The sequence below is a fragment of the Somniosus microcephalus genome, chromosome 28 (assembly GCF_052327205.1).
Source record: "Somniosus microcephalus isolate GS21.2 chromosome 28, FLI_Smic_1.0, whole genome shotgun sequence".
In the NCBI taxonomy this organism is placed as follows: Eukaryota; Metazoa; Chordata; class Chondrichthyes; order Squaliformes; family Somniosidae; genus Somniosus; species Somniosus microcephalus.
Window position 1 is genome coordinate 28998264 of NC_141014.1, and position 15208 is coordinate 29013471.

General features: G+C 48.0%; 1 protein-coding gene across 4 annotated transcripts in view; it reads left to right on the top strand.

Moving 5' to 3' along the window:
- Window positions 1-6762: 6762 nt before the first annotated feature.
- LOC147099475 (cytochrome P450 3A29-like) overlaps window positions 6763-15208 on the top strand; it is a 57739-nt gene continuing 49293 nt past the window's right edge. The window contains exons 1-3 of one of the 4 annotated variants that reach the window (XM_085969653.1): window positions 6763-6887; window positions 12602-12698; window positions 13999-14051. In XM_085969653.1, the coding sequence (XP_085825779.1) occupies window positions 6868-6887; window positions 12602-12698; window positions 13999-14051 (170 nt within the window). In that variant the 5' untranslated portion in view covers window positions 6763-6867. The remainder of the gene's footprint in view (window positions 6888-12601; window positions 12699-13998; window positions 14052-15208) is intronic. The other 3 variants (XM_085969652.1, XM_085969651.1, XM_085969654.1) reach the window with 3 other exon arrangements.

Genomic DNA, 15208 nt, shown 5'->3' on the forward strand with positions numbered 1-15208 from the left:
GCATTTATACAGCGCCTTTCCCGACCTCAGGACTTAAATTTTTTGGGTGCGTGGCCCCTTTAACGGGTTGCGCGGCCCGTTCAAATTTCCACGCATGCGCGGTGTTTCCATTTAAAAGCCTGCACGGGACCTCCGGACCGCTGTGTGGTCTAACGGGAACATTGCTCAGGACGCCCCAATGCGCTTTACAGCCAATGAAGTACTTTTTGGGGTGTAGTCACTGTTGTAATGTGGGAAACTCGGCAGCTAATTTGCGCACAGCAAGCTCCCACAAACAGCAATGCGATAATGACCAGATAATCTGTTTTTAGTGATGTTGATTGAGGGATAGATATTGGCCCCAGGACACCGGGAATAACGCCTCTGCTCTTCTGTCGAAATAGTGCCATGGGATCGTTTACGTCCACCTGAGAGAGCAGACGGGGGCCTCGGTTTAACCTCTCACCCGAAATACAGGACCTCCGACAGCACGGCACTCCCTCAGCACTGCACTGGAGTGGGACTTGAACCCACAACCTTCTGACTCAGAGGCGAGAGTGCTGCCAACTGAGCCATGGCTGTCACTTTTTTGTGCAATGCAGTAGAGGTTGGACTGCATGCAAGGATGCAACACAGTTAAGGAATCTGCAGGATGATATAACCAAACAAAGACCTAGATTTTGTGCTGAAGTGGGGCTTGAACCCACCACCTAACTCAGAAGCAAGAATGCTGCCAACTGAGCCAAGCTGACACATATTCCTCCTACATGATGATAGGCGCCAGTGTTAGCTTTTAGATGAGCCTTTCATGTATCTTGATTTCCCCTGGCTGGGGAGTCTAGAACTAGGGGTCACAGTCTCAGAATAAGGGGTCGGCCATTTAGGACTGAGATGAGAAATTTCTTCACTCAGAGGGTGGTGAATCTTTGGAATTCTCTACCCCAGAGGGCTGTGGAGGCTCAGTCACTGAGTATATTCAAGACAGAGATGGATAGATTTTTGAATATTAAGAGAATCAAGGGATATGGGGATAGTTCCGGAAAGTGGAGATGAGGTAGAAGACCAGCCATGATCTTATTGAATGGCGGAGCAGGCTCGAAGGTCCAAATGGCCGACTCCTGCTCCTAATTCTTATGTTCTTATGTCACAATGTGATTGCCAGAATGCATCACCATGACAGTGAGGATGCCGCGCTGACATCACAATGAGCTTGAAACATCACAAAAGGTTTAAGCAAACTGGCGGTTGGGAACTCGGCATTTGCCAACTGTGTTCAAACGCCCTGCAACCTCTCTCAGGTATGGCTGTAATCACTGTCCAATTATTCTTCAACCATTCAAGGGGGTGTCAATTGGGAGAGCTATCACTCTAAGGGTTGTGAAGTGCCACTGTGGTGTTAAGAACGTCTTATTGACACATCCTCTTGTGCCCTTTTCTATTATGCTAACCTCTCACTCCTGCTACATCCTTGTAGTAATTTACTGTTTAAAAAAAATATCCTTGTGTATGTGCTAATGAGCAAATAAAACCCCAATCTTTATTTCTATTGTGTTTGGAAACCGGGATTTTATGGTTAATTTTGAGCACCTCTGTCAGGCATCCTGTGTAATTCATCCTCCCCTGCCTTCACTGCAATGTTGATAACTGTTCCATTCAACACAACACCCCTGCCCCTCCCTCCCGTAACCACGATAGGGTTCCCCTTGTCCTCACCTTTCACCCCACTAGCCTCCACATTCAACAGATCATCCTCCGCCATTTCCGCTACCTCCAAAGTGATCCCACCACCAAATGCATCTTCCCCTCCCCTCCCCTCCCCTTTCAGCATTCCGTAGGGACTGCTCCCTCCGAAACACCCTAGTCCACTCCTCTATCACCCCCAGCACCCCTTCCCCTTCGCCCGGCACCTTCCCGTGCAAGCGCAGGAGATGTAGCACCTGCCCCTATACCTCCCCCCTTCCCACTGTCCAGGGCCCCAAACACCCCTTCCAGGTGAAACAGCGATTTACTTGCACTTCTTGCAATCTAGTATACTGTATTCGCTGCTCACGATGCGGTCTCCTCTACATTGGGGAGACCAAACGCAGATTGGGTGACCGCTTTGCGGAACACCTCCGTTCAGTCCGTAAGGGTGACCCCGAGCTTCCGGTCGCCTGTCACTTTAATTCACCGCCCCACTCCCACTCGGACCTCACCGTCCTTGGCCTCTTGCATTGTTCCACGGAAACTCAACGTAAACTCGAGGAACAGCACCTCATCTTCCGATTAGGCACTTTGCAGCCTTCCGGACTCAATATCGAGTTCAACAATTTCAGATCATAACCTTGGCCCCTATTACATTTTTTACTTAAAATTTTTTATTCCCACCCCTTTGTTTTGGGTTTTCCCTCCTCCCCCCCTTCCTCTTTTTTTTACATGGCAGCTGTCTCTCATCCTGCCAGAACATTTCACACCTAATCTGAGCCGTCTTTTGTCTCCACTAGTCCGATCACCATCTCGTCTGGTTTTGAATACCTCTTAATGTCTCTTCACTTCTTTTGTTCCCTCCCCAGCCCTGCCTTTCGATCTATTTCATTTCCTTTCCAGTTTTGAAAAAGGGTTTCGACCCGAAACGTCGATTCTAATTTCTCTCCACGGATGTTGCCTGGCCTGCTGAGTTTTTCCAGCATTTTCTGTTGTTATTTCAGTGCTCCAGTGAGTCTCATCACTCCACACCGCGGATTGTGCTACTCGTTTCATTGTATCTGCCTCTCATCCTTTCCCAGGATCTCCTTACTGCCCTTTGCCTTCCCTTCATCCTACAATTTACCGTCCTTTATTGCTCAAGATTTGTTCCACACTATTTATGCCTTTTCTCCTTTTTTTCCAATCTTGGCGATGTCCCAGGTTAAAAAGAAACTTGAGGTCATCCAAAACTCGGCTGCTCGTGTCCTAACTCGCACCAAGTCCCGTTCACCCATCACCCCTGTGCTCGCTGACCTACATTGGCTCCCGGTTAAGCAGCGCCTCGATTTTCAAAATTCTCATCCTTGTTTTCAAATCCCTCCATGGCCTCGCCCCTCCCTATCTCTGTAACTTCCTCCAGCCCCACAAACCCCCCGCGATAGCTGCGCTCCTCTAATTCTGCCCTCTTGAGCATCCCTGATTATAATCGCTCAACCTTTGGTGGCCGTGCCTTCTGTTGCCTGGGCCCTAAGCTCTGGAATTCCCTCCCTAAACCTCTCCGCCTCGCTACCTCTCTTTCCTCCTTTAAGACACTCCTTAAAACCTACCTCTTTGACCAAGCTTTTGGTCATCCACCCTAATATGTCCTTATGAGGCGCGATGTCAAATTTATTGTCTGATGACACTCCTGTGAAGAGCCTTGGGACGTTTTACTACGTTAAAGGCGCTATATAAATATAAGTTGTTGTTGTTGTTGAAACGAATCGTTTTAATGCTGCTTTCCCCCCCATAAAAATATAGGGGATGTGGACCAGCGTTCGAATAATTGTTTCGTTTAAATGAATGTTCCGATTAACAGGGTATCTATTGAGAAATCAGTGGAATAATAATTCTAACCGTAGAGTTAGGTTGATGTGAGTCCTGCACCTTCACTGGTCACAGATCTGTGAAGCGCTTTGAATATTTCCCATGTTAACGGCACTATGTAAATGCAAAATGGTCACGCTGTTGGAAGTGCCAGCCTCTGGCCTGGAATGCAGTTTAAACTCGCAAGGTACTCACTCAAAGGCAAGAGCGTGACCGACTGAGCCAAGCTGACACAGTCACGTGAAAACATTAGGAGCAGGAGTAGGCCATTCGGCCCCTCGAGCCTGCTCCATTATTCAGTACGATCAAGGCTGATCTTGCTTGCCAGATCCCCAAATCCCTTGATTTCCCTTAGTATCCAAAAATCTGTCGACCTCTGTCTTGAATATACTCAACGACTGAGCCTCCACAGCCCTCTGGGGTAGAGAATTCCAAAGATTCACCACCCTCTGAGTGAAGAAATTTCTCCTCATCTCAGTCCTAAATGGCCGACCCCTTATTCTGAGACTGTGACCCCTAGTTCTAGACTCCCCAGCCAGGGGAAGCATCTACCCTGTCAAGCCCCTTAAAAATTTTACATGTTTCAATGAGATCACCTCTTATTCTTCTAAACTCCAGGAACTATAGGCTTCGTCTACTCAATCTCTCCTCATAGGACAAACCCCTCATCCCAGGAATCAGTCTAGTGAACCTTTGTTGTACTCCCTCTAAGGCATGTAAATCCTTCCTTAGGTAACCAGAAACTTCTTATATCAATTTGATCAGATTCCATTTGGTTTCCAGTCAGTTATAAGTTAACAAATACCCAAGGCATAGGGTTCTGCTCACTGGTGTTGAAGGCAGAAAATGTTCTTCCTAACATGGAGAGGAAAGAGAGCCCATGCCATTCATCCTGATTAGGAAGATAGGCACATAGGAATTGCTAGCTGAAAAAAAAGTCCTAGGTCCATCCAATTCGCCTTCTACCACCCTGGCAGTTGCACGATACAATGATAATGGAGTTATTGACTAACAGCAATGAATCTCTATCAATTAGTCTACAACAGAGCCAGTGGTGGAGAGCTTTGGGAAGCATAGGTCCACAGTCACCTGTTCCTCCCAAGCACGTTACACTCACCACATGTCCTGTGGGATTGGGAGAGGCCTGGCAGCCGGTCACAGAATGATAGGATTTTATAGCACAGTCGAAGGCCATTCAGCCCATTGTGCCTTTGCCAGGTCTTTGAATGAGCCATCCACGTACTCCCTTTCCCCTTCCCTTTTAATTCTCTTCTTTGTCAAATATTTACGCACTTTCCCTTAGAAATGATATATTGGCCTCAGAAGGCGTGCAGCGCAGATTCACCAGAATGTTACCAGGGCTCCAAGGGTTAGATTACGCGGAGCGATTACATAAACTAGGCTTGCATTGCCTGGAATAGAGAGGTTAAGGGGTGAGTTGATTGAGGTTTTAGGATTTTAAAAGTAATTGATAAGGTAGATAAAGAGAAACATTTTCCGCTGGTGGGGGAGTCTAGGACAAGGGGACATAACCTTAAAATCAGAGCCAGGCCATTCAGGAGAGAAGTTAGGAAACACTTCTACATGCAAAGGGTGGTAGAAGTGTGAAAGTCTCACAGAAGATGCTAAGCAGTAGATGCTAGCTCATTTAATAATTTTAAATCTGAGATCGATAGATTTTTTTTGTGAGCTAAGGGTATTGAGGGATATGGACCCAGGGCGGGTGGATGGAATAGGATACATTCAGCCATGATCTCGAGAGGCTGAATATCCTATGATCCTAAAAGCTATAATGAATTCAGCTTCCACCATTGTTTCTGTGAGGGCTTTCCATGACCAACAACCCCTTTGTGTAGAAAACTTTCTCCTAACCTCTCCCTGCAGAAGCCGAGGGACTCTAGCCACTGTGCCGACCTTAAAGAGGAAGAGAAAATAAATATGTTGGAGTTGGAAGGGTGGCGGGGGGCAGGGGAAGAAAAATAGAAACATAGAAAAACTAGGAGCAGGAGTAGGCCATTCGGCCCTTTGAGCCTGCTCTGCCATTCAATAAGATCATGGCTGATCCTCTATCTCAATACCATGTTCCCGCTCTCTCCCCATACCCCTTGATGCCTTTTGCGTCTAGAAATCTATCTATCTCCTTCTTAAATATATTCAGTGACTTGGCCTCCACAGCCTTCTGTGGTAGAGAATTCCACAGGTTCACCACCTTCTGAGTGAAGAAACTTCTCCTCATCTCAATCCTAAATGTCCTACCCCGTATCCTGAGACTGTGATCCCTTTGTTCTAGACCCCCCCAGCCAGGGGAAACATCCTCCCTGCACCCAGTCTGTCTAGCCCTGTCAGAAACATAGAAACCTAGAAGATAGGAGCAGGAGTAGGCCATTCGGCCCCTCGAGCCTGCTCCGCCATTCAATGAGATCATGGCTCATCATCCAAACTCAGTACCCTGTCCCTGCCTTCTCCCCATATCCCTTGACCCCTTTAGCCTTAAGAAATATATCTAACTCCTTCTTGAATATATTTAATGAATTGGCCTCAACTGCCTTCTGTGGTAGAGAATTCCACAGGTTCACCACTCTCTGGGTGAAGAAATTCCTCCTCATCTCTGTCCTAAATGGCTTACCCCTTATCCTTAGACTGTGACCCCTGGTTCTGGACTCCCCCGCCATTGGGAACATCCTTCCTGCACCCAGTCTGTCTAGCCCTGTCAGATTTTTATACGTTTCAATGAGGGTGAGGGGTGGGGAGAGGAGCCATAGGGTTGGAAGGTGCAAGTGCTTTGCGCTGTCAATAGAATACATTCACATTACTGAGAGGCAGCACATTCAGATATGGGACAGCTGTAGATTCAAAACAAATTTGAGTAGGCAACTGCTGTGTAAACGGAGCCTCCGCCTGTCCTTGGGCACTATATTTAGTGCTGAATCCTCAGTACTTTTGTCTTAACACTTAAGTTTGAGAGCAAAAGAAGAGCCAAACATACAATGCAACTTCCCCCTTTGGAGACCAGCAGGTCCAGCTATTATAGAGCATAAACTCACTGTTACCGCACCGGTTACCAGCAGTTAGGACGAGGCAGGATCAACAAACTCTCAACACCGCACCAAACACAAACGTTTCTGAGTTCTTGGGCACAACAAGTCATGTAACCATTAGACGTGGGCCAGCACCTGAGAGTATTAAGTAAATCAGCTCTTATTTATGCAACAGGGTTTCTTGGTATCGTTTTCAGGCTTTCCAATGGACCTAATCCAAGAATTCCTGATACCTCCCTGGGTGATTCCTCTAGTCAGCTCTGAGTCCTGGCTATTTCTGTGCGATATCACATCAAACCCCTGGTTATGGAGCGTACTGATGCTATTACTACTTGCAGCGTAAGTATTGACCCACGGCTCCCAGCACTTTCTCGCTCTCTCTGCCTCATACTTTTTAGATTTCTTTCTTTCATCTTTTCACTTCCATCTTCCGCTTTCGCTCAAAGTCTCCTCCCCACGTTCTCTTGTTTTGTCCCTCCACTTTCCTCCCCATCTCTTCTGAAGACGGTAGCTCACGCTGGGGGTGCACTGCCACAGAGGTTGGGACTTCAGCTGTGTGACCATTCTTTAGGCGTGAGCCCCGAGGCATTGGGTGTCAACAGGCCATTCAACCATGAGGACATCATAGAAACATAGAAACATAGACGATAGGAGCAGGAGTAGGCCATTCAGCCCCTTGAGCCTGCTCCGCCATTCAATAAGATCATGGCTGATCATCCAAAGTCAGTACCCTGTCCCTGCCTTCTCCCCATATCCCTTGATCCCTTTAGCCTTAAGAAATATATCCAACTCCTTCTTGAATATATTTAATGTATTGGCCTCTACTGCCTTCTGTGGTAGAGAATTCCACAGGTTCACCACTCTCTGGGTGAAGAAATTCCTCCTCATCTCTGTCCTAAATGGCTTACCCCTTATCCTTAGACTGTGACCCCTGGTTCTGGACTCCCCGACCATCGGGAACATCCTTCCTGCATCTAGTTTGTCCAATCCTGTCAGAATTTTATAAGTTTCAATGAGATCCCCTCTCATTCTTCTAAACTCTAGCGAATATAAGCCCAATCGACCCAATCTCTCCTCATACGTCATTCCTGCCATCCCAGGTATCAGCCTGGTGAATCTTCGCTGCACTCCCTCCATGGCAAGAACGTCCTTCCTCAGGTAAGGCGACCAAAACTGCACACAATACTCAAGGTGTGGTCTCACCAAGGCCCTGTACAACTGCAGCAAGACATCAGAGCTAAATCTGGTCCTGAGGTCAAATAGTGTACACACCCGAGCATTTTTTTGATATAGGAGTCAATAGTTAGCAATCGTGAAGAAAGAAATTACATTTACTTGGTCATAATGAATGACCAGGCCATCTGTTTGTTGGTAGGATGGGCACGATCTTGCCAGCGCTGGGGAGGCGGGTTTGGAAGCGGGACTGCCGGGAAAATGGCAGAATCTGGGGGCGGGTGCCCATCCCGCCCCAACCCGCCTCCTTGCCATCTTCCCAGGAGGCGGGTAGCCGACCTGTGCCGGGTCCCGTCTCCTGGAGGTGGGAAGGGGATTACAGCCACCTAACTGCCTGTTAACAGGTAGTTAACAGGCAGTTAAGAGGATTATTCCCATTTTTCCAGCAGAGGCGTGGGCTTCCCGACGTCGGGAAACCCCGCCAGGGTCACCGAGGCGAGCAGTGGGTCTGCGGGGTGCAAAAGGGCGCTGTGAAGGTAAGTGATGGGTGCAAGTGTGGAGAGATAAGTGTGTAGTGATAGAAAATGTGTACTTACCTTTGTTTCTTCCTGCAGGCTTCAACAGTTGGGGATGCGGAGAGTCTCGCATCTCACCAGCAGAGATGACAGATGGCCGCTGCATTCTCCGATGCAACAACCATCTAATTTCTGCTCACAGAAGAGGTTTGATGAGCCTTGAATACAAGAACTCATCAAACTTCAGAGAATGTCTGTGTTTGACAGCTTCACAGAGCTCTCAAACGATGACAATACATCTATGAAAATTTTTTGACAGATGAAACGTCATACGCTGACGTTCTCTGTAACCGGCTTCCCCTTAATTGGCCTGCTAAACCCGCTGGGCGGGCTTAACAAGGTCACTCAAGGGAAAATAGCGTGGGTTGACCACAAGTCGATGGAGGCGGGACTAAAACCTCACAAGCAGTAGTCCCGCCTCCAATACTCCCTTATTGACAAAATCGCCCCCTTAGTGTTCATATTCCCTCCATAACCTTGCCCCTCCCTATCTCTGCCACCTCCTCCAGCCCTACAACCACTGTTTCCTGTAAGCTGCGCGGCCACGCTCCAGGGAACCCGTGCAGCCGGCTTGCCGGTTTTTCAATACATGTGCAGGGTTGCGAAGGGCCAAACAAAATTAGAGGGAACATTGCCGAGAATTCTGCGTTCCTCCAATTCTGGCCTCTTGCGCTTCCCCTATTTCCTTCGCCCCACCATTGGTGGCCATGCCTTCAGCTGCCGAGGCCCGAAGCTCGGGAATTCCCTCCCTGAACTTCTCCACCTCTCTAACTCTCCTCCTTTAAGATGTTCCTTAAAACCTCCCTCTTTGACCAAGCCTTTGGTCACCAGCCAGCTCTCCTTTGACTCGGTGTCAAAATTCAGTCTGCTAACGATCCTTGGGACTTTTTACTATGTTAATGGTGCTATATAAATGCCAGTTGTTGTTGATGTTGGTTGGTGGGACAGAAGTTGACCAGGACAACTTTCCGAAGCAGGAACCCTGACTGATATTTGTTTGTTCACCTTCCCAGCCCAGGCATGCTGACAATACTGCCACACTGGCTGCGATCAGCTAAGGCGGTCGAGACGGGGACTGAACCTAGGGCCTTCTTTCGTTCATTTGTTCACCATCCCAGCCCAGGGGCGCCGTCTTTCGGAGGAGACGTTAAACCGAGGCCCCGTCTGCTCTCTCAGGCGGACGCAAAAGATCCCACAGCCACTATTTCGAAGAAGAGCAGGGGAGTTCTCCCCGGTGTCCTGGGGCCAGTATTTATCCCTCAATCAGAATCACTAAAACAGATTATCCAGTCATTATCACGTTGCTGTTTGTGGGAGCTTGCTGTGCGCAAATTGGCTGCCGTGTCTCCTACATTACAACAGTGACTACACTTCACAAAGTACTTCATTGGCTGTAAAGCGTCCTGAGGTTGTGAAAGGCGCTATAGAAATGCAAATCCTTCTTTCTTTATTCCTTCTTAGTCTGTCACATGTTAAACCATCAGAAAAAGTGGGTTAGCCTCTGAATAAGGGGCCATGCCTCTGACAAGCTGATGAGAGACTGGGGGAGGTGGCAGCAGTTCAGACAATGTAGCTCGCGCGGCAACACGAAGGAGCACAGAAGCTCTGACCTCAGCAAATTTCTTTCCCACCGGAGAAACAAACGAGATCGGGGAAAGTACCGTTGTGGATATTTATACTTGCTGGAAGTATCTTCCCAGCAAGTTTCACAACCCACTTCCTCGACCAAGATTTTGGTTCCTCCTAATCTCTGCTTCGGTCAGCCTCTGTGCTTTTGCCATTGTGAAACGCTTGGAAGATATTTTTCTTCATCAAACACGTTTGTATCAATGCCCGTTGTTGTTGCCGTAGCAACTCTAACCAGACCATAACAAGACCACCTCGATTTATTTACAAGACTTATTTCGCTGTTTTTCTTGTAGAAAGTGGGAGCAGAGAAAGAATGGGGAAGAGAGAGAGGTCGAGATGAGAGTGAGAGAAAAGAGTATCTTATTACTGTATCCAGGATACCACACATCTGCTGCGATATGTGAGGCCCACACAGAGAAAGAAAGAGAAATCATTAATGAGTGGGAGGGAAAGTGTGTCTCTTTTAACTCCGGGTGGATTCCCCACTCAGGCCTGAGTTAAAATTACAGTCGGGCCTCAACTATGTCATCGGGTCGCAACATGCATATGTAAAGAAGGATGTTTCCCCTGGCTGGGGAGTCTAGTACCAGGGGTCTCAGTCTCAGAATAAGGGGTTGGCCATTTAGGACTGAGATGAGGAGAAATTTCTTCACTCAGAGGGTGGTGAACCTTTGGACTTCTCTACCCCAGAGGGCTGTGGAGGCTCAGTCATTGAGTATATTCAAGACAGAGATCGATAGATTTTTGAATATTAAGGGAATCAAGGGATTTGAGGATAGTGCAGGAAAGTGGAGATGAGGTAGAAGATCAGCCATGATCTTACTGAATGTCGGAGCAGGCTCGAGGGGCCAAATGGCCGACTCCCGCTCCTATTTCTTACATTCTTATGCCCCTGTTGGCTCCGGGCGCGTGTCCTCACTGCCTGCTCAGGAGAGCAGGTTAAAATTGCAGATATTGGGATCATGGCGGCTTTCGGACAGGTAAGAGCCAGGGGGCGATTTTAACAGCCCAGCCGGCAGGTTTCTGCTGAGCGAGTAGGGTTAAAATTGGCCCTTAATAGTCACAGTGAGACAGAGGTGCAATTTTTAAAAGCTTTTTGTCTGTGAGCATTACCATGGGATATCAAAAAGTGAAACCTGAAAAAAGAATGGCGGTCACCGGTTCGCTGTTCCTTACCATTTTTATAAAATGAGATGACGCCTGTTTCAAGAGATCATCTCCCCAGGTTCCCTCTGGGGTTGTGAGTTCCACTGTGAGTGTCAGCCTGAGTTATCTGGGGTCTGATGATAAGGCTCGGCGCTCTCGGTTGTATGGGGACCCACTTTGTTAAGGCAAGAGCGGCTGGCAGGAACGTTTTACAAGTTGGCTCCCTGTCAGAGGATTTATATAAGCACATAGGGCCCTCTGACTGGGAAAAGCATTCCGCCCAATAAAACCTGTTTCTTCCACTGATCATGCCCAAGTAATGGAGCCTCTCCAACTCTCTGGCCCTTCAGCGAGTTTTCCTTTTCATATTTATTTTTTACAGTATTTTAATTTTTTTTCCCTTGGAATGCGCTGTCTGATAGGGCGGTGGATACAGAGTCAATAGTAGCCTTCAAAAGGGAATTGGATAAATAGAAACATAGAAAAATAGGAGCAGGAGTTGGCCATTCGGCCCTTCGAGCCTGCTCCACCATTCAATATGATCATGGCTGATCCTCTATCTCAATACCATATTCCCGCTCTCTCCCCATACCCCTTGATGCCTTTTGTGTCTAGAAATCTATCTATCTCCTTCTTAAATATATTCAGTGACTTGGCCTCCACAGCCTTCTGTGGTGGAGAATTCCACAGGTTCACCACCCTCTGAGTGAAGACATTTCTCCTCATCTCAGTCCTAAATGTCCTACCCCGTATCCGGAGACTGTGACCCCTCGTTCTAGACCCCCCCCAGCCAGGGGAAACATCCTCCCTGCATCCAGTCTGTCTAGCCCTGTCAGAGTTTTATACGTTTCTGTGATATCCGAGTGGTAAGGTCAGAAACTGAGATAAGCCAGACTTCAGGAACCAAAACTTTAACTGTTTAATTATACATATGTAGCAGAGAACATAGCTTTACAGGCTGCCAGCAAGATACTCTATTTCTTACTGCACGAGCAAAGATGGAGGATCAACCTCTGAGTCATACCCAGAATGCAATGCCACTACCTTAATAAGTGGTGTGCCAGGACATTACCTTAAAACACTGGTAATTGTGATCCCTTAATATTTGTCTCCATCTGGTGGATAACTTAAGCATTACATCCCAGATTACTATAGTTTCAATGAGATCCCCTCTCATTCTTCTAAACTCTAGTGAATACAGGCCTAGTCGACCCAATCTCTCCTCATATGACAGTCCTGCCATCCCAGGAATCAGTCTTGAAATACTTGAAGGAGAAAAAATTGCAGGGATCTGGGGAAGAGCGAGGGGAGTGGGACTAACTGGATTGCTCTTCGAAAGAGCCGGCGCGGACTCGATGGACCCAATGGCCTCCTTCTGTGCTGTACTATTCTACGATTTTATTTGTTCTTTTCTTTTCTCTGTTCCTCTTATGGACACGGGTCACACTGTGCGCGGGATACCACCATTCTGAATTGGGTTGTGAGATATTGACGTGACTGTGGTCCACTACTCCTGTCCTCTTGTTGCAGATATGCTACATGGCCCTACAGTATGTTTAAGGAGCTATGTATTCCCGGACCACCACCAATGCTATTCCTTGGATCAATCCCATACATCTACCGAAAGGTGAGGATTTAACAGAAGGAAGTTTCAGATCAATACACAAGAGCGTATGTGGCGTAGCCAGGGTTTTGTCTTCACAGTGACTTGTTGTGTGACAGTAGCAGGACTATGCTTTCAGCCTGCAGCCTCTTAAACCTCTTTCACCAGTTACCCAGGAGAAGCCTCAACCTGTGAGTACTTGGGACTTCCTGGAGGCCCTTGAAAAAATTGAAGTATGCTGAAGTCGACCTCTAAAGTAAAGTACTTTTTTAAAAATACCTGTGCGTGTACACGGAGAGGAATGTTAATTTTAGAGAAACACAAACACCATCGTAAGGCTATTATGAATTTTAAAAAAATGTTTTTCTTCCCAACACCCCCCCAATTCTGCCCTCTCCCCCTCCTCCCACAACTTCCCCCTTCCCCCAATTCCCACCTCACACCAATTTTCCCCTCCCACCTGATCTCTCCCCCTCCTCTCTCCCCCTTCAACTAACTCCCACTCCAACTACCTCCTCCTACTTCCCCTCCCTCAACTCCTCCCAACTCCCCGAACTCTCCCCACCCCACAACGCTCCCCTCTCCTCCAACTCCCCATTTCCCCAACTGCTCTCTCCCCCTAACTCCACCCAACTCCCCTAACACCCCTCTCTCCCCAACCCTCTCTCTCCCAACTCCCCCTCTCCTCAACCCCCTCTCTCCTCCTACCCTCTCTCTCCCAACTCCCTTTCCCCAACCCCCTCTCTCCCCTAACTCTCACTTCCCCCCAACACCCCAATCTCGCCCCTATCTCCCCATCTCCCAGCTCCCCCAACTCCCCAACTACCCTCTCCCACTAACTCCCATAACACCCCTCTCTCCCCAACCGCCTCTCTCCCAACTCCCCCTCTCCCCAACTCTCCCCTGCCCCCCCCAGCTCTCGCTGCTCCCCCCACTCCCCACCCACCAAAACCCTGTGTGTCTCACACCGATTTGCCAGCTGAGACTCCCATCAGTGCTGCTCACTAGTGGCCGGAGGTGCCAGCTGCAATGGTGTCTCTGTTTATAGGAAGCTCAGCAAGGCTAGATTTCTTCCGACTGCTTCTTACAAAGGCGCACACATTAGGGATTTTTCTGCAATGGCAGTAATCCCACTCTAATTGAGGCGAGGTGGGCTTGATGCTTGCTCGTGGCTCCCAATACTAACCCAGGTGGTGTCCCCCTGGGTCAGCTCCTCTGCAGGGAGGTACGACATCACTGCTGTAGGCCTCAGGCTCTAACAGCAGGACAGTGCAGCCGACTGTTCCCGTGCCCGGTAACCTCATTTTCCTTTTCTTATCTGTAGGATATTCACATTGTAGACCTGGAATGTTACAACGCATTTGGCAATATCTGGGGGTAAGACAATTTGTATTTAGTTGAAATAGAAAAAAAAAAAGCAGGAAACGCTGGAAATATGCGGGAAGTCTGAAGACTGAAAGGTAGACGGGCGCTTGAGTAAGGTTGGAAAAAGAGGGGGGGAAAATCAGCAGTTATGCCAATCGCAGAATGGGACTAAGTGTGTTGAATGATCCAGCTGCTTAATTGGAAACTGTAAAATGATGGAAAAGGTCAGTGAGATAATGAAAAGACACTAAAAGGAGAAAAGGATGCGCAAGCACTATCGTGCAGATGGTTTTTGGTTGGCCTCCCTTTCCTACATGCATGTGCTCCTTTGGGTGAGAGGATATGGTAGTCAACGTTGACGTAAGAAAACTACTAGGCACTTGGTCTAAGCGTTAAACAAAGCTTTAATCAACTGTTTTACAACATGGAGGTCTAGTTGCCCTTCACTAGTTCCTGTTAAGAATGTCCTGCGCAAGCTGGGCCCGTGCCCGAGTATTTATACTCTCCCTGGACAGCGCCACCCGCAGGCCGCTCAGTATTATTTCATAAGTCTTTCTTTCATGAATGACTGATTCATGTCAAACGTCATCAGCCAGCGCTGCTCAATGGAAACCATTTGACATAACACTGCCCTCTCTTAAGATTGGGGTGGCCAACATGGTTGATCAAACCCCAACAGTGGAATAGTGGACTGTAAGCTGCCAAAGTTCATTTTCGCAGCGGAGAATTACAGAGCTTGAGTCACAAGAGTCAGTTTCTCCATTTCTCCCCCCGCTGCGCTCTGGAGGCCAAGTTTGAACATAAGAATAGCAGCAGGAGTAGGCCACACTCGAGCCTGCTCTGCCATCCAATAAGATCATGGCTGATCTTCGACCTCAACTCCACTTTCCCACCCGATCCCCATATCCCTTGATTCCCCTAGAGTCCAAAAATCTAGCGATCTCAGCCTTGAATATACTCAACGACTGGGGCAGAGAATTCCAAAGATTCACAAACCTTTGAGTAAAGAAATTCATCCTCATCTCAGTCCTAAATGGCCGACCCCTTATCCTGAGACTATGACCCTTAGTTCGAGACTCTCCAGCCAGGGGAAGCAACCTCTCAGCATCTACCCTGTCAATCCCCCTCAGAATCTTACATGTTTCAATGAGATCACCTTTCATTCTTCT